Source organism: Blennius ocellaris, assembly GCF_963422515.1.
Source record: "Blennius ocellaris genome assembly, chromosome: 4".
Lineage (NCBI taxonomy): Eukaryota > Metazoa > Chordata > Actinopteri > Blenniiformes > Blenniidae > Blennius > Blennius ocellaris.
The window spans coordinates 9,679,797-9,704,744 of NC_137653.1; the positions used below are offsets into that span (position 1 = coordinate 9,679,797).

A 24,948-nucleotide genomic window follows, 5' to 3' on the forward strand; every position below is an offset into this window, starting at 1 on the left:
CCCCTCCCTTTTTAAAAAGTTTCATCTTAAGGTTCAGATAACAAATTAATTTGGAGCGTTACACTTTGGGGATGATAAAAAGACAAAAAAATCAGAATAGACGTTTTAAAGTCCAGCCAACGTTCAGAGCACGTTACCAGTCGGGCCATTAATGGACATTATAGTTCAACATTTGTCGAATAGGAAATAACAAGAATGCATCTCCACAACATGTTTCACTCTCTTTACCACTTTGAGAGAGAGAAAAAAAAAGTATGTGTTTCATTTGGCATCCTGATCTGTCTTGTTGCATAAAAGATTTTGTGGCCCAGGGTAAAGTAGTTGTCTCTGCAAGGAAATTATTTCACTGATGACTTGAAAACAAGCAAGATGGTTTGTTTTCCCCTTCCAACTTAAAAGACGAGCACAAACTTTAAGTGTTTTTTTTTTAATGTTTATAATAGAACTGGTAATTCGACAAATGAATGAGCAGCATTTGCAGAACAATCACAATCAACATAGTTTTGGGATGTTCAAACTATCTGCATGGTTTGTTTACAACAGATCAGTGAAGAAACCATTTATAAAAGTGTCATTCTAAATAAAGCTAAATCCACACTGAGATGGAAAAACAGGGAAAGCAAACGTCCACTTAAACAAGCTTCACTGAAACAGTGTTTTATTTATTTGTAGATTGTTTTTCACTTTTCGTTTGTGTACAGATGAAGGTTGGTTATGAAATCAACTGAATAATCTCAGCGATGCTCACAAGAGGGCAGCAAAGATGCATTGTTACACAGATAATAAACTGAGCCATGGTTCCTCTCTGGTATCACTCCTGCTGAATATATTGACATTTATGCTCATCTGAAATAGTATGTGACTTCTTGCCGAATGTGCTATAGTTGCTTGTATCAAATAAATAATGTGTTTGTCATTTGGTTTGGATTGCCATAGTAGAGATTTATTTAAATTTCAGGTACAAGTGGAGTTGTTTTTGTTGTGTTGGTATACTATGTGTTGCACTTTTGTATTTTGTCATGTTTTGAAACCGACGTGAAAGTTTTTGTGCCAAAAAGGTTGAGTTCCCGTCATCTTAAAGAACAGTAAAAGCACTTGTTCTCTTTATGCTGCTTTACAAAATTAAATACAACCGCAGACCCTTCAGATAGTCCTTTCCTCACACAGTTAAAAACAACATGCGACGGCTCACTCGTGGTTTTCAATAACCGAATCCTCCTCGCCCATGAAAGATTGTGTGGATTTTAGGTATTTTTGCAGCATCATAGATCAACACCATGTGTCATTTTTCTAAAGAGAAAGCACATCGCTCACGTCAGAGTGACTAATGTATGAAGTGTTGTCATTACATGATGGACTTCAGAGGCATGGTTGGGGGGTCACTTTTTCAAAAGTCTTGGCATTGCTGCTTGTGTTGTTTCTTCTCTTCCCATCCTTTTGAACTGAGCTTTTTTTTTGTCTTGTTTGCCGTGTATATTCTGTCCGTTTGTTTATCACGACTACAAGGTGTCAGATACAGATTAAAATCTGCCACAGCAACCAAGTCTCACGTTTCTTCTCTCTGCCGGCACACGTCATGTGGAATAGTTGCACAGAAATCTATATTTAATTTCACTTTCTGTTTTTCTAACTTCACTGTGTTCAAATATAACTTATAAGGTCACGAGGATATAAACTAACTGTACCTTTGTTTTATTTTATATCTTTGGCAAACTGTTTATTCACTGCCAAACACCATCAGATCTGTAAGTATACAGCAACCCAAAAAAAAAGATGTTTTGGAGAACAAAACCTTCAAATGATTTCCTTTTCTCATAAAATTAAACCACAGACTGTTAAAGCTGGTCCACTTTAAAGCTACTTACTGACCTTGTGAAAAGAAGATGTCAGTCTATCAATCAATATGCCTCAAATTAATAGTTTATTACTATTAATGTTTAATTAAAAAAAAAATTACATCTCTTTTAACTGCATGTTTGCTGAAATAATCAGTCAAACTTTATTTATATAACCTTGCTGGTACACTTGAGAGTGTCCCACAGGAAGGTTTATGCATATATCACAAGATGAGATAAGAAAACAGAAAATACAAGACAAGAATGGAAACTGAATCGTATAAAATGGTGACGTTATTGAGATTGAACAAGATTTAACAAAAGTAAAATAAGGAAAACCTGATGTTGAAACAAGATAAACCCATTTTATACGCATACAATATACTTGGCATAGAAAATCTTTTCATAAACAATATTGATTATATATATATTTATATATATAATCTGATTTCTCTCAGCACTGACAACTGATCCACTATTTAAGTTCAGCTGTAGTTACATAAATTAGTGGGAGGAAAACTTTATGACAGAAAAAACTGAAATAATTCACCAACATACAGAAAATGGCAAATTATTCTGAATAAAGTCAGGTGATGGGTTTGTCAGGTCCACAATGATTCTATCGAGATGAAGATTTATGTTATTTTAACCCTTTGCTCATACATTCTGCATGTTGCAGTTGGTTGAAGAGGCATTGTTAAGACTAACAACTTTCACACACAACTAAACGATTGAGTTTCAAGTTCTCTAAATATTGTTAATACATTTCTAATATTTGACACCAGAAGAAACCCATACAGACTCAGGAAGAACATATACACATTTATACTATGTTTACATTTCAGTACGGCCCATGTTGTAAACCATCACACCATTCAAAGAGTTTATGACTATAGATGTGCAATAATTATTATTTGTTTGCTGCCATGAACACAACTCTCATCATCAGCTCACAAATAATGTCAGAAAATCCGAATCAATATTAGATCTTGTAATAAAATAAAAGCCATAGCAACACTTGTAATGCCTCTGATGTAGAGACAAAGACCTTGGAGGCCACAGGAAATAAAAAAGAATCTAAATCTTCATGCTGTAACACAATATGAGGCACGCGATGTGACTGAAGCTCCACTTTCATGTGTGTAACCAGGTGTTTCTGTCTCACTCTCACCATCACCTGTGGTCCCGAACATGGTTTTAACACCTGTCATTAGTGGTTGTCTGACACACGCCATCACGCAGAAGAAAGGTGTGAATAAAACACGGTGACTAACTCTGCTCCACACCTGCACCTGGAACCTGCATGACTTTTCAGGAAAAACATTTTGAAACTGAATAAGGCTTTAAAGGTACAACGTGTTTGATATTTGTGTTCATTGTAATTCAATATAACATGAAAAAAAACCCAGAAGAAATATCAAAGGCTATGTTTGCCCCCTGGTGCTACGTGGAGGTACTGCAGCTGGGAGAGCGTTTACAATAAATACATACAAGGTTTGGAGAAAGAATTATGTAACTGAATTTGGTATCACTATAAAATATATACACATACAGTACATACTGTAGTTCTATCAGAAATCTGAACTGATTAAATTCAGGATTATTCTTCATTTGCTCTGACCAGTGACACGCGCTCAGGTTCATAGCTGGTGATTTACAAATCTAGGGACCCAATACAGTAGATTATTCATAATTTGATCGGCAGGAGTTAACAGGTTATGTTTCAGATCTCATATCAACATTCATCACAAAGAAAGAAAATGCTTTATTAGTCCCAGATAGAAATTCTTTAGCATTTACAGTGTTGTGCCACGCAGTATAACACACCGTAATAGAATGTGGATACAATAGGGTATTAGATATAGAATATCAAAGTTCAATGTCTTAAACATTAGTTACTGGGAGTCTTGCAGTGGCACACTCAGACCTTTAGATGGCAGTGTGGTAACATTTTATAGACTGACGGATAGACCATTTATCAATATACTGAATGTTTGTCATTACCTGAGAGCCACATGTACGTTATTATCACTATATACTCTACATGTCACGATTGTCATATTAACGAAGGTAAGGTATTGTTATTTCATCGTATATTGATTAAAATTGTCTAACTGTATTGATATTGTTAAAAGAAAATGTTGGCACACTACTGTATAATTGATATGATTATTGGAACTCAGGGTAGGGGTAGGACCGAGAATGTTTTGCTTCCTTTTTTATAAGATTTAATGTAGATATAATTTGTTCTATTTATTTGCTTAGTCGCAAATTTTATTTTGTATTTTTGTTATCATATTGGAAATAAAGATCTCAATCAATCAACCCTCCAATAGGTATGTGTTCTACACAACAAAAAGCCCGGAGTTGAATTAATTCCCACAGTGTTTATATGAGTCCATAAACACTGTGGGAATTAATTCAACTCTGGAGTTTTTGCTGTATACGATGAATTTATTGCATGAATATTTTAACATAATTCTTTTCACATAGTGTATTTTCAGTTGAGGTCTAATGGTCAAATTGTTAATCATAAAAGAAATATTATACACTTATACCAACAGATGAATGGGAAATGGGAATGGGCCATTTCTTTTCTTTTCTTTTCTTTTCTTTTCTTTTCTTTTCTTTTCTTTTCTTTTCTTTTCTTTTCTTTTCTTTTCTTTCCCAAAGTGATTCTTTTCAGATGTGCCATTATACACAACTGGGATACAAACCCAGGACCCCCACACGACTAAAATATGATTCAAAATATGAAATATAAACTTACGTGCCTCAAAAAAATAACTTGCCTGAATAAATACTAATAAGAAATATTAGGAGCTGTAGTAGTAAAACAATAAATGATTAAAAATGACAAATTGTCCATTTAATATACAGGAGAGAGACTTAAAATTCCTCTCTTTCGTCATATGATGTATTCATACAGGTAAGTAATTGTAAGACAGTTGTTGCCAGTCTCAAGCTCTGTTGTGGTTTTATTACATATTTAACAGTGTTGAGATGAAGACTATTACATCTTTTCTGGGTATGACACTGATGGGGCGACGTGACATCACACTGCTGTTCAGGCTTGTTTCTACATGAAAGCATGACATCTGTTCCAATTACTCTCACTGCTACAGTAAAAAAAGAGATGACTTAACACAGAGAGAAAACCCACTCTCGCACGCAAAAGAAGACTGATAATAGACCTGATGCATAATTTATGTGGACTGTGAATGGGGCTGTCTTGGCCGAGTTTGGAAAGGTTCAAAGTTACCAGATCAATTACTTTTGAACCTCGTGGTATAATTTTAGAATTGACACATTTTAAACAGTCGTCCGAGACAAATGTGCTGCAGTCATGTTCGGTTTAGGTTTAATCAATCTTATTGGGAGAAAGCTTACCTGAAAACTCCAATACCTTCCATTAACAGAGGTCGTCCTCTTAAGGTCGAACCCAAGTGCTTGTTAGGTTTTCACAAGATACAATCGCAGGAAACATGAGAAACCTGCAGATGTAGGGCCGTACGGTGGCTTGAACTTTCCCCTTGCAGTGAGACAATATGATTTCTGCAGAGATTGCATGTTCTCCCTGTGGGTTTTCTTTGAGCTTCTCCAACTCCAAACTTGTCTGAGTTCAATTGGTGACTGTAAAACTGTCCATAGCGTGACGGTCTGTCTCACTGTTATGAACTGGAGACCCGTCCAGGTCGTAGCCTGCTCTGAGTCCTGCTGAGTCCAGCACCCCGAGACCCTGAGTTAGATAAATGATGGTGATAACTGACACATTATGACCAATGATACCAATCAAGAAATCCCTTGAATAACACTGAGTGTATATGTGAGATTGATCATCCCATAAAGATAAATGGCCACAGATTTCAGAGAGCAGAAGATCTGGAGGATGAATGTTGTGTATTAAGACGTCCACTGGGTGAAAAATGTATGTAGGAATTAATGGCTATGAAAGGTCAGGATATAAGAGTAAATGTTGAAATGTCAAAACAGCAGTGGGATAAGAAGACTGCGAAGAGAGTTTTAACAGTCAAATACTGTTTTGTTTTCTATTTTAGAATTGGTGAATTATTTCCACAGAAAGTTTATAAAAGTGAAGCAGCGCAATGAGCTCATTTTAGTTCACAGAAATCATCTGTTCTGCAGTTTTTCCTCATCAGTATGAATTTGCTGTCGTTTCTGTTTACAACCAAAACACAGACATTAAGGTATCGACGATTATTTTAAAAAAACACAAGCTTATATAGTCATCATACGTCACAGTGTGATTCCCCTTCAGAGACGTTTATGTGCCGTCTTTTCTTTGTGGTTCGATTCTTCTTCTTTTTTTGTCTGAAGACAAAATGCAAACAAGTCACAACACTGAGTGAATCACATGATGGATTAGAAAACTTTCTGTCTGCGCTGACACATTGTTGGACGGTTGCTCGTACCGCCTGTTTCAGCGCTGAGTGATGTGAGGAGAGACTTCCCCGTGTGCCTGTGCCGACAGCTGGGAGGAAGCAGCCTCACGGGCAAGAAGCAGCTGCAGGCCGGGGTCACGTTTGGGATGAAACTGAACGTTAAAGAGACCCACGTGTCATCGTCTCAGCCCTGATTTATCGAGCCACCGACAACAGCACACCCACCCTCGGATGAGCCGGATCAAAACTCACCTGAGAAGCATTCATAGCCGCAAGCCGCCAGTATAAAGTGATGAGCTGGTTGTCTGAGCCCTGATTACAGAGTAAAGTCCTCGTCGTTAGGAGTCAGACAAACAGAAACCGAGAGAAAGTCAACAAGGGGTTCATAAGTTTGAACTAAACAAATACCACAACTGGCAGAAAAGACTCATGACTGATATGAAAATCATCCTGACAATAGGTCAAATGAACAACTTATTTATGTTCATTAATAGATTGTAAGTTGTTTTTTTAAGTAGATTGATAGTATAATAAAAAATACAATAATAATAATCTCAAAGTGCAACTATTAGTTACTCCCAGTTATTATTAGTTATGAGTTACTATTAGTGCAATTATTAGTTGGGGGGTTTTAAGCAGAACTGTTTTAACTTGTTCAGCCATTAAATATTATTTTTTATGTTTGTTGGACCATTTTTAGGCTTTTAATTTAACAAAACAAGCAGTTTAAAAGTCGTCCCCCCCCCCCCCCCCCCCCCCCCCAACAACTGTGACATGTTTTATGACAATGTATGAGCCTAAAAGGTCAAATAGGGATTATCCAGGAGATCAATTATATATATAATCAGACTTGTCATATAACAATCACATGAAATATCATGTTAGATAGGTGCTGGAACCATTTTATTTTTTGTTTATAATTTCTCAACCAAAGCTGGGCATTGCTTGGCCCTTTCTTAATCTTGATTGTAGAATCTTAATACTTAATTCTAATATAAACGTATGTGTTGATCTGAATATTAGCCAAATAACCTGATTTTCACTCGACACTGATTTTCTGATTTTCAATCCACACTTTAAGGACATGATCAGTGGCTTTTCTCTGGATGACAGTATCTTCTGATAATGTCCAAACACTTGATGATCCCTGGAGTCCACTACTGACAGTTTGTCAGGAAAATGCCAATACTTAACCAAAATCAATAAAAGTAGACAGTTCACTTTAGGAAACCAAGAGCTCTCATTTTCTCTTCGGTGTAAAATACAAAGTTAGTTAAACAAAAACTTTAAAACTAAGATTCTAAAGGAAAAGACTTGACACTCTTTGGGTAATTGTGGAACAGTGGATTGTAGAATACCCAGCAATGTTTTGTGCATAATGCAAAATGCTCCTGGTAGGTTCACTCAAGGCACAAAGGTTGAGAGTAAAGACCCAGAAAAACACATCCAAAAATACTCCATGCAAGAATTCACGTACCCTGCCCTGTGGAGGGTCACCAATCCCCACCTGGCGGTCTCCTCAGTCGGGACAAGCTGCCTGAAGGCCAACATCCCCCAGATTTTTTTTTTTTTTTCAAAGATTGAGTTACATTTACATATTCCTTTTATCAGGACATGATGTTAGGCTTTACAATTAACCTTTGTTTCTCTTTCACCAGCACAATTTTTATGGTAAAATACACCTTATGCTGTTGCTCCACACTGCAGGACGTGCACTGAATGTTTTCTATGTCCGTCCTTTAACACAACAAGTCAAATACTCAAATCTGAGGAAAGAAATATCAAGAAAACAACATCCAGACCGGCTGCTTTGTATATGAAGTTTTTCCTTCCTGCCTCTATGCTAATAGTTAGAGCATCAAGCAACAAAAGGCCCAGCTCAGGTGTTTCCTCTGTGCCTACAGTGAAGGTGGCCAGGAAGCTTTCCCCATGGCCCCTCTCGTGACACATATGGATTCTTTTAGACACATCCTCCTTCAACTTCCTCCTTTAGTCAGAGCTGCAAGACTCCATCAGGTATTTCACTTCAATGCTTTTAACAACAGTCTGTTTCCAGGTGTATTAATCTTTTAAAAAAAATTCTACCTCAGTGACATCATTATGAGTGGGCGAGTCTACCCGCCTATAATAGATGAGGGATCCACTTTTTTATCCTCATTTGAATTGGACTGAGTCAGTCCTCTAGGGTCACTCATTGGAGGAAACGTAAGCGCTCCTCTTGAATGAGAGAGAGAGAGACAGAGAGAGAGACACAGAGAGAGAGAGAGAGAGAGAGAGAGAGAGAGAGAGAGAGAGAGAGAGAGAGAGAGAGAGAGAGAGACGGACTCAGGCTGCCGATGCAGTCACAAGAAGGACCTCATTATCATTTCTTGGAGTAAACACATTTTGCTCATCCGGAGTTTTCGGGTTTTTTTTTTATTTCGCCAGATTAGAGGATTCGCGTCATTACGAGCCGTGCGCGCATTCCTCAGCAGGCGTTTGCGCATCTCCAATTCTAAAATTGTTTCTTTTTGCGCTTAAAAGGAGCGCTGTTTTTCCTAGATTTCAATTTCTTTTTTTCTTTCTTTTTTTTTTTTTTTACTCAGGGGAAGCTTTCACAGTCATGACCGAGCGACTGGTGGCGAAGCGTTTCATCTGATATTTGTTGTTTTTGTATTTCGAGAGAAAGAGAGACGATGGAACAGCAGCAGCTCTCCAAACCAGAATGCAGAAACATGGACGCGTGTTTGAGACGACTGAAACAAGAACTGGTGGGTTGTGCTTTATTTACTTCTATTCACTTGTGCGTCATTAAATGACATTGTTCTGTTATTATATGAATGTACAAGAAAAGAAAAGAAAACGGTATCTATTCGGTGACATTATTCATATCAATATTGGGGGGGAAAAATGTGCAAAAAAACATATTTTTTTTCACAGATATCTGCCTATTCAACTCTTTCATTCATTTAGTTTGTAGCCTGGAATATGTGTATCTTTTAAATTCACATTAATCTATGTGGGATTACAGCTCTGAGCTCACCACAGAAATGTGTGCACATCCTTCCTCTCAGTCCTCACATCTGGGACAGATGTTTTAGGCTTAACAAGCTCAAGAAGGCCTCCTACAAGCAGGATTGTTCCCACCCGGTGCTGGATTGTAAGTTAAATGGATGTAAGACTCACTCTGTTATCAGTGTGTGCTGTAGTAAATTCAATCATGTGTTGCAACTGTGCTGTGGGCTCTCATATCGCATGGGAGTGCGAGGAACTGGCAGTCACATTGAGTTTCATCACGTTTCTGAGCCTTGAATGGCTCCAATATTTAATATCCTGTTCTCTAATAAACACATTGGTTTGATAGTAGCAATTTAAGAGTGCCATTTCCTTCTCCCCCATCTCTGACATGTACAAACACAATCTGTAGGCAGCACCCTGATGCCCCCCATCATCTACCAGTGACACGCTGTAGACCTAATTTCAAAGAAGCTTTAACTGGCAGAGATTTCACTTGGAATCATGTTCAAAGCAAACGCTGATGGTTTCTCCTCTTTCTGTCCAGCCACTGGCCCGCGGATCGGCCTCGCATGGCTGCATGTTTTGCAACATAATCTGCTCTGTGACCTCCTGGTTTGCTGCTCCAAATTAGCCACACGTCTGTGAAGTGGCACTTGAGATTTTAAAGGGTTAGGGTTGATGCCAGAAGGGGCATGTTGTGTGTTACAGTTGCCACATAACAGTTTGGTAACGTGGTCGATAAAGTGTCACGCCATGCCGAGGATCAAACAGGAGGAACAGAGAGCAGATGCCCGTTTAAAAAAAAGCCAATTTTGTCTCCTCCTGCACAGGACCATGTGGGATGCAATCTGTTGTTAAGAAAGCAAGAGGTGTCCATGCCAAGGTTGTCACTTTTCTTTCTCCCGTGTCTGATTTTCATCCAGTGCTCAGTGAAGAGTGGTAAACCCGCTCCATCTGCAACGCAGAGATCACAAACATCTAACGGCCCACTTACAGCTGCGGTGCCAAGTCAAGTCGCTCTTTAGTGCCTTTCAAGTGACTGCGATGGAGCTCTGGAGAACCACGCAAGTTGCTGTGCAAAATTTGGAACCGTGAATTGCAATTTGAAATAACCTGAAATCACCGCTGCTGTTCTTTCATGCATGAAATTAATTTGGTGAACTCTTGAAGTGAAGTGCACAATCCAGCACGATTGTTTTCATGCTGTAATGCAGCTTAATGGTGGATTGATTTGTCTGCGTTGCATTTGAACATTAAAGCAAACACTCGACCGTCTGTTGGCCGATTGTACATTTCGAGCCGCTTCAAGAAGCCTGACAATCGGACTGTTAAGCCATTTACGTTCACTTAATTACTGACCCCACGCTTACGTAAACCATTTACTGCCGGGAGGGGTTGGTAATTTAACCACAACTCATCAGCGGGAGCAACGTATCTATTGCTCTGCAGTCACTTTCAGTCCTCACAGTTTCTGGAGTGCTGAAGGCGGCTCTTGCGCAAGTCAAAGAAGTGAGCCACTTTCAAATGTGGCTCGTGCTGTGTGACCTTTAAGTACACGGACAGCTGCAGCAAATACTATGTGACCTTTTTTCTGCCCACGCTTTGTTTTCAGCCCTTAATTAAGAAGATGGCATTCTCGTTTTTAGATCAACTTTCAGCGTGCAGTCTAACATCTATAGCAGGATGGCTTTAGGTTACTAAGACAGCCAAAATCATGAGGGAAAAGGCAAACAAACTCATAAATGGTATAAGGTACACACTTAAAGAAGCTGGAATGAGCAAAAGTATACATTCTGCTGCAGTTCTCACCCGAATAAACTCTGTTATTACCCTTATAGGTGCACGTCACAACAAAACCGGAACGTCCTCAATGTTAATTGAGCACGGCAGAGTGTTGTAGAAGCCTGAGCATGACGTTCAAAGTCTGCGTTAAAGTCATGTAGATGTGAACTCGATACTGAACAGTAGACGCTTTGAAACTCAAGACCTCTCGGCTCTAAAAGAAGAAGAGTGGGAGTACCGTGTCAGGGGTCTTGGGTATCAATGTGTGTTGGGTCAGAGTCAGGTCAGGAGCCTTCGACCCTCAGTCTGATGATGTCTGGAGCTTTCTTTCCCTTCAAACTATTTACAAGTTCTAATGCTGGCTAAACACTTTCAGATTGCCATGTGCCATATGCCACATGATGATATCTGTCATTGTGGCTTAAAATCTGTAGTTGTAGTGTGGTGCACTGAGACAAGTCTGTGGACTTCTGCTGTCACTGTCATGTGATCTCAGATATTAAGATCTTTTGGTTTTTCTAAGTGACAAATGTAAAATACCCCCCCCCCAAACTGTAACTCCCAACAGGTTGTCAGGCTGTGGCAGTCGATTTATTCTCAAAACAACCACCACGACGCTCCATAGAAATCCAGAGAATATACAGTAGAAGGCAACAATGAATTATTTTCAGCTTGTGCATGAGTCACTATTCATGCAATAGACAGACAAAGAGTCATGAAAAAGAAAACATAAGCCCTTCCTGCCTACCTGGAGTCATAAAATACAAACACTGACATGCCGTTGAATCACGTTGTGTAAATGCAAGGTTCACCACTGCTCAACAACATAATTTATAACATTAAAACATAAATCCTTCTAATATCACTGTGGCTGAAGTTTACTTCACATGCATCATGCTCTTTTATCTGCTTCACACACCTGAGGCACATTTTCAAGCATGACTGTCACCTAGGAATTCAGCACTAAAGCCCGCACACAAGAAATCTGAGAGAAAGGCACTTAGCCTCGAGTGTCTTCTGGAAAGTTCCACGTGCTTTGTTACCTTTTTGGGCGTTGAATCAGAAAACTGTACACAATGCAGGGCAGTGGTTGAACTGTAGGCTCGCTTGTTTCGAGCCCACTCGCAGCTCGTGTTCTGCGAGCAGCCCTTCCTTCCCCCCCCAAGCTAAAAATGGCCAAACTGTAAGTGGCAGCTGTGGTGAGTATGATCATTATGTTTAAGGTCCACAAACCTTCAACGAAGTCGTATCATTCTAGGTCAGTTCATGGAACCTGTGTTTTCATGCCTTGCAGAATTGAATGAAATTACTACTCGACACACCAGATTCATGTAGTAGTTTTTATTTCTCGGACCAGTCGAGTAGTTGTTTGCGGTGCTGCTGTGGCCACATATGAGATCCCACTGGTGTCAGATCGACTCCTGCCCATTGTCTCGTCTGTTTGTCTTCAAGAGAGAATAAACATGTGTGTTATTTCTCATGGGTGATGCTCTTTCTGAGAGTCAGGTCAACGTACCATTTTGTCTTGTGTCCTGGATAAGACAAACTATATCTGTGGAATGGTTTGCTTGTAAAATGAGTTGTCTTACGGTATGTGTTGTGATAAATCAGCTGGCATCGGCTTCAGCATCCCTCAACACTAAATTGCATAAAAGATGGATGGATAATTGATTGATTGACCATTTACATTTTGCTTTTGTTTACTTGTTCATCCAGCAAAGCAACATTATTCAAAGTAGTATGCCTGACCTCTGTTAAAACCAAGTCCAATATACACTGTCCTTTCAGCTCGGTTTTGATCTTCATCGTATCCTGGGGGGGTTTATCCCTTTTTAGCTGCTAAATGTCCCCACGTGTTCACAAACACGTCAATGAATTACCCTGCTTTTTTGTATCGTGGCCTTATTGAAGCTCTAGGGTTGGAAAGGTCTGCATGCTGTGACTGAGAAGAATCAATGCGTTAATAATCAACAGTAAGGCTGTAGTGGAAAATCCTTAATAATTAGCATGAAATGTAAGTTATGTTGTAAAACTAGTTAATTTACATATTCCTGATCAAATTATATGAATACTGCACATTGTTTGATAACATGATACATACAGAGACAAGCTTTTTCTCCTGATAGAAAAACAATGTGGAAATGCTTAATGTTATTAAAAAATTGTAAGCAAATCACCGTGGAAGCTCTCAGCAATTACATCCCTGTTTTTCAGGAAATGCTTGTGCGATTTTACCCTTCATTTAATGTTTGCGGAAGCAGGATCTGGAGTCTCTGTAAAAACCGACGTCATGATCATCGTTTAAAATATGGACCGGAGAATTAGCTGAACACCTTCGCTCCCCAAGCACAAGGTGCTGACGTCAACTGCTGCGCTATCGGGCACGTGTGTAACGACTGTTGCTTCCAGTGAAGATTTGCGGCCGGGAGTACAGCAGATTGGTTCCCAGACTGTCTCCACATATCATCTGCCAAAGATGATATGGACAGTAATCATCCGGTTTGTCCCACAGCAGCATCGTTTGTGACAGCAGAAATGAGCGCGAGCAGGAAACGAGCTATTAAACCACCTCCCATCTCTGAAGAGGGTCGTCAGGGAGTCTTTGCTGGGCAGCATGTCTCAGAAGCAGTGATAGATTTGGTCTTAACTGAATTAATTTGAAAGGAACAGTTCGTCCAGTCTTCTATTCCCTTTCAATCTTGAGGTTCATAGACAGTCTTGATGCTGTTTAGATATTTCTGCCTCAACTCAAAGACACTTGGGGTGAATGAGCGACTTTGTGGGCCTCATGACATCAATTATCTTTCCAGCGGACTAATTACTGTGCATTAGCTACTAAAGTCAGGGGTTATCATTTTGTCCTCAGTAGAAGTTAGGTACCACAGCGAGTGCATTACCCCGCAGCGAAATGTTGATTTTCCTTTTCATTTGATTAGTTGTTGAGGCACAAATTCTCAACACTTCCACACCTTAAGATTTATAGACAGTGTGAATAAAAGCAAAGAGTGTGTCCCAGAGCTGATTTATGCACATACAATTGCATAACTGTAGCCATATGTTGAACATAGCGTATTTGCCCAGAGAAAAAATATGTTCCTCACCATATGAACATGTGAATTTGAATGTGAAGAAAGTTTTGTCATCAGATATTAAAAAGAAAACACTACCGCTACATTAAAGGTGTTACTACGGGTCCACAGATTGGCTCAAGATTAATGCCCGTCGTTTAAAAAGAATTCCCTCAGCTATAAATCGTATTTTCCAAAGCCTAACGAAAAGAAGCACAAAAAAAACATTAGAATTTACGGAGTTTTACATGTTACATCCAGAATGTAGGTGTTTCACTTATCCATTTGTGACCTATATTCTTCTGGTGAACATTATTCACACTTGTTCGTCCCCTGAGCGTGACCCCCCCCCCCCCCCCCCCCCCCCCCCGAGGACATTTGGATCAAACAGAGTCACCATGTAAACGTATCTCGTCAAAGGGCCATTCATCGCAGTGTACACAGTAATTTATTTCTTTGGGGGAATGTCGTATAGCTTTATTGCTCTCTTAATCCTGACCCCCGGGCTGTCCACAGCAGTCCAACCACAGAGACCCGCTCTGTATCCCCCTGGACAGAGACCCCCGTTTCTGTCCTTGACCCACACAGCCCTGCATTCATTTTTAATTGGGGGTGGAGGTGGAGGGAGGGTGGAGCAGGCTACTGCTGCTGTTGCCGTTGGTGCTGCAACACTTCTTCTAAACAGGAAGACCTTTTGGTCTGATAACCTTGCCCTCGCTGTTTCTTCCTCCCCCTCCTGCCCGTTCCAAGTAAACAACAGTGAATGGCGTGCATGAACAGAGAACACGTTTGTTTTGAGTTTCTTGTTGTCGTGTTTATTTTTCACCTAATAATCCAGTTAAAGTAAGTCAGTGAGCACAACTTGCCTGAAACACTGGATGCATTCAAGTGAGACGCGTCTGGGCATGTGTGGACGTGTGCACCGTGAATTTATTTTTCCCTCTATAACCGACTGAGGCAACATCAAGGTCGACAGCTGAGGAGGGGCATTGATTTATTTATACTTTGTGGTTTTAATTCACTTGCATGCATATTGAAAGCATTTTTGTATGCATCTGCACAGAAGATGGATACCATAACAAGAATTGAAAAGAGTCACCGATCACATTTGGGTTTTTTTTTCTCCTTAATTAAAATGGCCAGAACTTTCTAATAAGCTTCTATTCATCATTAATTTGAGTCTGCCAGTGTCTTTTTGTTCTTAAACTTTGAAGCATTCAGCCCTTGATTGGCAATTGTGTCTGGCTGGCTGGCATCATTGCAGCCCAAAGAAAATATGGGGTATGAAGGAAGGGGAGACTTTGGACCATACTTGCTGGCTTTTCATTCATTCAGATTATTTTCTTTTGTTTTTTTTCTTTTTAAGATGATCTTTTTTGTAGAATTACGCACTTGATTAAGTGGCTGAAATTTTTGGATGCTTTGGTTCAAAAGACTTAACCAAACCAAATGTTAATGATGTATTGTGTTTCTGGGCAGTGCGCCAATCCCCTGCAGCCTTAATTTCATCCCAGTTCTCTATTTAAATCTCACAGACATTATTTCTCATCTTAATTTTGCTACTTAAGACCTGGAGGTGCTACAGTGGGGCCTCCCAGGCCTGTACTCCTTGTTTCCTAATGAGACCCTCGGCCAGTTCGCACATTATAAAAGTGAGACATCTTGGGATTTTTGCTTCATCTGCATCTAAACCAGGAAATGCCTTAGGACATTATTTTGAAGCCACTTTTAGCATCCAGAGAAAAATGGCAGAATGAAAGTTGAAAGGCTGACATATCTGGGTCATAAAGTTCACCCTTGAAATGGCAGCACTGGAGCGCCTGGAGTTAGTCAGCATGGTATAGGTAGAATAATAGTGTTTGGTTTACGACTGTTTCCTTATTTGTTCCTGAGAGCAGTGTGAATTATTAATATTGCCTTAAAATAGAAATGCCAGCAAAGAAGTGTGTTTTTGAAAAAATGTAAGGAGGGTCTGCATCATGCGAAGTAAAGGAAAACTTTGCATGTTTTTGGTTTACTTGTGCAAACAGGTGTAGTGTATGAGAATTGTGTACTTAGGAGATAATATTTCAAAAACCAATTTAATACATTTAAGTGCTCCAGATTTCACCAGCAGCTCAGAGTGCACTAATCTCTAAGATGATCCCCCCGCATAAACTTCACCGAAGCGCCAGGCCTGGAGAACGATGCATAACTCCGGATGTCAAAGTGTCTTCTGCTTTGTTGACCTTTGATGTGGAGGAAAGTAAACCATAATTATATGCTCCTCTTCTGCCTCTCCCAGGACACAGACAATTAAAGATAATGAAGTCAGCCATATGTGGAAGGCACAGAGACAAGAGACAACCTGATTGTGCTAATTACACGTACCTTCAATGCCTAATTTGGCAAGCCAGCGGGAAACTCAGAGGCTTTTGTTACTACCATGTGCATTGATAGGCTTATTATCTGATCTTAGAGGTTATACACGCCTCCGTGCACCCACTCAAACATATGTTAGCAAGGGGAAAGCTGTTTTAACCCAAAGGTTTAAGGTTAATGAGGGAAAGAGTATGTCTGTCATGGAAAGGAAAGGCGTTGTGAGGGTAAAACACAGTTCTTAAAGGAATTAAGACGTTCATGGTCGCAGTTTATCTCTCATGAAGCTTTAGCACTGATGAACTAAATGTCTTTTATCTATGTATGCAGGATATAAAACCACATAATGATTCTCTTCATTTTCTGAGAGAAATTGATATTTGATAAAGTGAAAAGACAATCAGTCACTAACAGAATAATGTGCAAGAGAATTAAACTCAAGTAAAATCTTAAAGCTTATTTAAGTAGACTGTAATTTCACCAAAGTCCTGTACAAATCCTAATTGAAAATTACTCCTCTCATTTAAAAAGTTAATTAAAAAGCATAAATTGAGGATAAGGATGTTGAATTATTGTTGAGCTGCAGCACTTTTATTAAAAGTGGCTTATTATCTCAGTTGAAAAAGCTTCCCAAATCGAATAATATTTTTTAGGAACATACTGAAAACTTCAATCATAGTCCACAACAGAACATTTAACTGGAGGAAAAAAGGGTGACCTCCTCCACTAGACGACAACTGGATCCAACAATAGAGTATGATTTGAAAATGTGATCACATTCTGCATGTAGCAAACATACTGTGCACATACAAATTGCTTTTCCGCTTAATATTGGCAACATTCCTCTGCATAAGTTTTATTTGAAGATCAAGTTACCATTACAGGACTTATGTAAACATTGTGGGTCTGACTATGTCAGATGTATCACCGACTGTGACATATTTGCAATTTTTTTTTTTATGAATAGTGTCATTTCATCTGGAAGTGGTGCAGCGGTGTTTATCGCCTACATTTGTCCATTTTCCCATGAAACTCTCATTTTGTAACAATCTTCCAGTCTCTCACAGAGCTTATACTTCTCTTTATTGACGATACTCTGCTGCCAGTTGTCCCGACTGACACTTTTCCCACCCGGGGTCAACATAATCAACGCTCCCCCCAAGATTAAATATGACCGTCTGGAACTGTTGCACCTACACCCAACTGCTCCCCTCCCTCACATGTTCTTATGGTGTCATCCATAATTGAATCCATCAACAGTTTTCTCTTCAGCATACAAACATATGGCGAGGGATCCCTCCTCCCTCCAGCCCTGCTCATCCGGCTGACTCTCACCACCCCTCTTACTCCTCTCATTGTCACTCAGTTTCCGCCTGAGTGACCCAACCCCTCCTCCCCGCCATTCGGGGATTATAGTGTGGAGGGGCAGCGCTGATTGGCTGTCACACCCAGCGGTGTCCCTCCATTGGAGAGTGATACATATAGTAGCAGTCAAACTGATCCGTTTGAAAGGTGAGAGACAGTGGCTGGTGGAGGTGCTGACTGACAACCACAGGAGACAGACAGGGGATAGATAGACCTGCTGCATTATAAGTACAGGAGGTAAGGAGGTTTTAACTATTCACGATTTGTATTTGTGTCGTACAATGAGATGTCTTTTTGATGAGGGGGTTTTTTATGTGATAAAAATGGAAATATTCAGTTTTCTATTGTCAGAGTGGCATTTTATTCATCTTTAATTCAAATGCATTTAGTTCTATGTGTATTTGAAATCTCAGTTTTTGTTGGCTGTAGTTGAACCTGGCTGACATGCAAAACAAACTGCAGTCTTGTGGGAAGGTGCTCTGCAGGATTCTGACTAATGTGTCCCACACACTGGCACGTTTTTCTAAATACCTTGCATGGCGTCTCTCGCCTACTCATTGATGAAAGAGAAAGAAATGGGGCATGGCTTCCAGCAGGTTTGCTCATCAATCCGTTGATTCTTTTGCCGTTTGTGCTTATGCTGAGATGACAAGAACTAATCCTATTGTTGCTGCAGGAAATAAGTTATTCAAACTCTGGTTTGAGGGCAGAGACTCAGGCCTGCAAGTCAAGACACAGGTCAGGATGCTGCCTCTGGGCTTTCTGTCTGCCTTCAGGAGAAGACGGTTGGTCCTGGTCACATGACAGAAGCTCTGAAACAAATGAGAATAGAAAGAGAAAAGAGGAGGAGAAGGAGGAAGAGAAAAGTGGAGTGTGCGATTACTGCTTCAGAGAGGGGAAGTGGAATCACACACAAAGAGCTTAACGGTAAAAGTAAATAGCGAAAGAGTATAAGCAATAAAGAAAAAGTAGAGGCAGAAAGAGGAGAAGAGTGAGGGAGGGAAAACGGAAAGCTAGTGTGTTTTACAGCTGTCACTGGTTGGATCCTCTCTCTTGTACGCAGGCCATATGGGACCCCGGCCTGCCGTCCAAAACTAGGTCACATGATCACATAATTAAACAAGGTGCACAGCCTGAAACCCACAAGAGAAGAGCACAGAGTAACTGTGAGAGGAAATTTTATTTATTAACACCAACCCAATGTCTCCTGTAATCATCACTTTATGCTGTGTCATTACTGGTGAGCTGGGCCCTTCCGAAGAAAGAGAATATCAGATTATTGAATCGAAGTTGTTAAACTGTCTCTGTCTTTTTCTTGTTTCTGCAGCTGTGTATGAAAGAAGCTGGAGATGGCCTCCACGCTCAGATGAATTCAATGATGGGAGCCCTCCAGGAACTCAAGCTCCTTCAGGTCCAAACTGCATTAGAGAGCCTCGACATTTCCGGGCGACCTGTCAACCGAGGAATCCCACATCCTGCTCCGGCAACTCCCTCCGAACCACCTGCCGCAGCATCGTCAGCCTTCGCCAACAACCAAGAGTTTAGACAAACTACGCCTGGGGAGTCAAGTCAAATGGCAAGTCCAAGGTTGTCGCTGGGAAGCAGAAACTCCTACAGTCAAGATGATTGTAGCACATCCAGGAACAGGAGCAGTCTGGGAACCTCTTCCTCTTCAACATCGAGTCTCGACAGTGAGAGTGAAAGTGAAAGAAGCGCAAAAAGTGCAAGGAGTGAGAACGATCTTGAATCTATACCCAGGAGGTGGTCAGGATACATGGCCCCTCAGGTGGATTTCTGTGGACCAGTGGTGGACAACCCTCCACCGGAGCCTTACCCCCACCCACCGGCTCCGCCCCGTGCACAGGTTGTTGACCTGCCTGGGATCCTGTACAGTCTCTCCAGGGAGGGACCCTCCATGGACAGCGACTACTCCCAGGACAGCGCAGACGACGCCAGCGATTGGACGTCTTCGCTCATGAGCCGCAGCCGCAACCGCCAGCCCTTAGTGCTGGGTGACAATGTGTTTGCCGACCTGGTGGGAAACTGGCTGGATCTGCCTGAGGTGGAGAGGGAGGAAGGAGAAGAAGAAGAAGAGAGGAGGAGAGAGGAGAGGACGATAGACCGTTGTGTGGACAGACCCGACACTCCGGCTCATCCTCTTCGCCTCAGCCGCTCACAGGAAATCTGCAGGAAGTTCTCTCTCACCACGAACATCTTCAAGAAGTTCCTGCGCAGCGTGCGGCCTGACAGGGACAAGCTGCTGAAGGAAAGGCCCGGCTGGATGGCTCCAGAACTGTCAGAGGGTGACCTCTTCAAGAGGCCCAAGAAAATGGCTCCTAAAAATTCAAAAGGCAGCTTTTATTTGCCCTTTTGGGCAAATGGACAGCCGGGCAAAAGCAGGCCGGGTCTGTACCTGGCTGAGACAGAGAAGAGCCTCCATCATCATCATCATCAACAACACCATCAGCAATTGCCCCAGTTCCACCAGCAGCCGTTTGCAGGGATTTATTTGGACAGGAGGCAGGCAGAGACTGGCCTGCAGAAAATGCCTCCCTTGTTTGACTACAACACAGCTGTGTGGGTTTGACAGTGAGTCTCGAGCCAACAGACTGCCACTGAGGCCAGATTGAGCGTTTGACAGGTGCAAGGGGATTTGGGTTGTGCGACAGGGGACTGAGTGAATGAATGAATGAATGAATGACAAATGAACAGAAAAAACGCTTGGATGCCGTTATTTTCCAAAAATGAACTGATAAACTTCACATCCACCATGTCCACCTGTGAGAGATTATCAGGGCAGCATTTTCTCTGACAATCTGAAAACCTAAATCTCGTTTTCTGCATGTGTTTGTTTGTTTGTTTGTTTATGTGTGTGTGTGTGTGTGTGTGTCTGTGTGCTGGAGAGTGTCTGAGACATTCCCTGGATGTACGCTGCCACTTTTTTATTCTCTTGTCTCCACGTGTCTGCATGAATGACTGGATCGTTTGGTTGTCTTAGAAAGATGGTACATGTTTCTCAGAATGTCTCGATCGATGCAGATCTTTCTGGAAAACAAATGTCAGTTTTCCACATTTCTGCAACAGGACGTACTCATGTCTCACTTTTTTGCATCTATGAATAGTAACACCAAGTGTTGAACTGCATGGTTACTGTTTTTTATAAGTGAAGCTACAAACAGCTGTTATCAAACGCACTGCCACTAAAAGTCCTAAGCTCCATTTTTTGTTTCCAAAAGGTTTTGACATGTTGGAAACTCAGGTTTAACAGGACTCATCTCATTCATCTTGCTCAGGAAATGGTACGAGCTAAAATAAAAATGATAAAAAAATTTAATCGACACTGCAGTTAACCGGGCTTTTATATCTTGTCTTGCCAGATCTTTTCTTTCCCAGAAACACATCACAGCAATACAGTGCATAACTTGTTCACAGATTACACAATAAACTTTGAGACGTGTCCCTTGCGATCAGCGATGTGTTCGCTGTCATGCCATGTACATGTGGCAAATATTGAGCCTACTGAAAAGTCCTCTTGGGTTGCTGTGAGAGAGGAGGAGGCAGACATGGCACCGCCTGTTGCCGAGTACTGACTAACGGACATCCATCTGATACGTGGACATTATGTAAAGCATGCATTGTTAAGCAGATGCTACGCGGGCTCGTCTAATCCCGAAATTTTGTGAATGAATTCACGAAAACGATGGTGTTACATATTGTATATACACGGGAGAATAGATTACAGGGCTTTAGCAGAAATGGGACAAATGAGAGTGATGAGAAGCAAAACCCATAATCTGTGTTGGACATTCTGACTAAATGTACAGGCCATTGTACATATCTGTCGTCAAACAAAAAGCAGCAATAAGAAGCATTCTTTGTCATTTCTCGCCGCATGGTTTTATAAATCTGCACTGACAAATACCACAAAAACAGTTCTTATCATCAAAGCAAACTATACCACAGCACTTGTGCATAAATTACCAACTCATGAATTCATGTTTGACCTGCAGTATTTATTATCTTGTATCTTTATAACCTGTTTCAGTGTTTTTCTTCCATTTGAAGCAGAACCACATTTCATCCTAAACTACAACTTCCTTCATAAATTCTCTCAGGATTACAGATTACACTGCCCGCTTTGACCCAAAACACTTTTTGAAGAGGACCACTGTTATGCAAAGGACAATCTGATGCTCTAACATAGGACAAAAAAAAAAACAATTTCTCTCCATTTTAAATGTGATATCAGACCAATCAACTCAGCCTGCAGGGATTAAGCCTCAGAGGTCTTGTGAGTGTCTTGGCCAGCCGATCCATATGGTGTTGTCTCAATATTCAGGTCAATACATACTGCACATTCAGAGGGTCCAACACACACACACACACACACACACACACACACACACACACACACACACACACACACACACACACACACACACACACACACACACATACACACACAGTTTCTGCTGAGATAGTCCTGCCGTAAGGCGCAGTCTGAGATGTCATTTTTCACAGTATATGTATGTAAATGTAAAATTGATTTCTCTGTATTCAAGCTGTTGAGATGTATTTTTCAGCACCGTTGTTGATATTTTTCATCGAGGTTCTGCGAACCCTCAGTAGTGCTTATTATGTGTCACGTGCGCTGTAAAACTGTCACTGACTCTTTGTAAAATAAATTTGTTTCCAGAAAAAAAAAAATCATGACATTGTGTCTTAATGTGAGTGTCATGCATCAGCACATAAACATATTTCTTTTTATTTAATTGTGTCACACTTTGTCTTCTGTTGTACTAATCCTGAAGGTTTAACAATTTGAAGCTTGTTAGATTATTAGTAAATGGTTCCATTTTTACAAGTTGGGTCCATTAAGACTATAGTGTGTCAAAAATGTGGCAATGTAAAATAAATTGCGCAATGTTTGGTATCACTAGCAAGGCTGGTTATGTTTTCTAAGTTCACTAGTGTATGAAAGTAAAGAGAAGTGACTATTAAGACATTGTTAATGGAGCTAAATGTCCAAGTTCTAGCAGTGAGTCATAATGAAGGACACTGATATTAGAGATCAAAGATATAGAATAAATGCTCAAATGGCTTGATCCATTCATGCTCAACTCCTGTTCATGTGAATGGCAATACTCATAGTGGGTTTTCTTTTTACATCTCTTTATTGAGAATTTTCAATAAAGATTAAATAAATGAAAGTCATGTCAATATTGTAGTAAAAAACACAAATTAACAAACAACAAAAACCAAAAAAGCATGAAACAGAACACAATAGTTCAAAAGCTCTGTAGTTATACATTTTTGTACAAAAAAAAGTATATGAAACATTACAAAAGCAAATTAAAAACTTCCACCAGAATTTAAAAAAAATTTGGGGGGGGGGGGGGGGTTGTTTCCAATTTAACAAGCTCAACAGTAACTTTCTGTATAATATATTCAATATGTAGAATCTGCACAGCAATTAGAATCTGACAGAGCAATCAAATCGGCTTAAACTCTGCTGGGGAAATCAGGCTATTTTTATGTTAACCACAAACAGTAGTTACGGTATATAATGGAGTACATCAATCTAAATATTATTTCTGATGTAGTCTTGTTAAGTATGTTGAATGATGTCCAAAAAGCTTTTTCACTGCATTTAGATGTATTTCTCCCACAAAATCTTCCCACTTCCCAGTTAGTCATGAACACAGTGCAATAGGCAGTCTGCAGGCTGTTTGTGTTCCAGCCTTGTTCCATCCAGCTGAATAATGTTCGGTAGCTTTTGAAGCACATGTTTTTAGAAGCTAAGCAAAATTATATTTGTATATTTTTTTTGGCGGGGGAGTGATTTCTATGGCTCCAGTAGGAGAGACACTATTGTCGACTTGTGTGTTTTTGTTGTTGCTGCATTGTGAAGAAGGTATTTATTGTATCCACTTTTCTGTGGTATCAGAATCGAAAGTCTCCGTATCAAAGCTCTTCTTCCAGCATCAATGTGGAGCTTTCAGCTGCTGCTCTCCCACTGATTTGTTTCTGCTCTGCATCCTCACTACAGTAAAGTGCTGCTGCGTGACTAACAGGTTCACCGAGGGTAAAGCCAGTCAGTCAATCGCAGCCGGAGCTGCAAGCCTGCACTAAAACGATTCTAAAAATGTACCGCTACTCCATCAGGGTCTTCAATAAATAAACAAATGCCGACATGGACTCCCGCGGAGCCGCAGTTCATCACAGGTGCTTCATGACGCTCGATGCCTGAGACGCATTTTATGAGACATCAAACTACATCAGACAGTTCATCTATCTGTCCCTGACTACTTAACAACACCTACTCTCAGTTTCTGTCAAACTGCCCCACTTTAAAGAGTAGAAATAACATCCACGCACAATACTCTGTGAGTATATCTATTGATCAATGATGGACCCATGCCAAGTTGTAGCATAAGGTTTAAATGCCAGTTATAGATATTATTGTTGTTTGTGCCATACCCAAAAAAACCTCTTCTTGCATTAGATAGAAGCTTTCAGTTAAAAATTTATATTTAGTCTGCAACAATTGTTATGGTTTTGCATTGAAGCTTATTTTATCATTTTAATTTGTTTGAGCAAAACTCACAACTAATTCAATTGAATTCTATTGTTATCCTGATTTCCTCTAAACATTTGTATAGAAAAAAAAACCCTGCCAGTAAAAGGTATCTATAAAGTTATTTAGTTTTTGTTATATCATCTCATGAGACGTATCATATTTTGTAACATTTATTCATTAAAATCCATCAGATAGATACAGAAATCGATTCACTCTGACATTAAAAAAAATCGCTCTGTTGTTGTGCACTTTCATTCAGCAAGAAAGGGAATTTTAGTAAGTCAGTTGATGGAAAGATGCCAGATCACAGTGTCCAGCATTAAATATTTGGTAAAACAGCCAAATAAAACTTGATCTTGTTTTATCATTGTTATGACAGCAATGGGGGTGCTGCATTATGCCAAAGCCTATAGACTTCATTGTTGAATGTATTGATAAAAACACAAGCTGAGCCGACAAGAGATTTTTGGGCGTTATTATAGAATCATTTATCATTACTGTTCAGCTGAACTGCTATGATTTAGAGTTGGTATTATTGTGCCGTCTCTGAACCAATCCAG

The 24,948-nt window shown here is 40.2% G+C and overlaps 2 protein-coding genes across 2 annotated transcripts in view; one reads left to right on the forward strand and one right to left on the reverse strand.

The window, feature by feature from the left end:
- Window positions 1-8,913: 8,913 nt before the first annotated feature.
- On the forward strand, window positions 8,914-20,421 carry inka2 (inka box actin regulator 2; the record flags this gene model as incomplete). Its single annotated transcript, XM_080495923.1, has 2 exons — window positions 8,914-8,988; window positions 19,136-20,421. 2 exons carry the CDS (start codon window positions 8,914-8,916, stop codon window positions 20,393-20,395), a joined length of 1,335 nt encoding a protein of 444 aa, XP_080352049.1. The 3' UTR covers window positions 20,396-20,421.
- LOC308129829 (ras-related protein Rap-1A-like) overlaps window positions 12,348-24,948 on the reverse strand; it is a 62,614-nt gene continuing 50,013 nt past the window's right edge. Inside the window, exon 8 of the mRNA XM_080495925.1 lies at window positions 12,348-12,462. The gene's annotated coding sequence lies outside the window, so the exon portion shown is untranslated. The remainder of the gene's footprint in view (window positions 12,463-24,948) is intronic.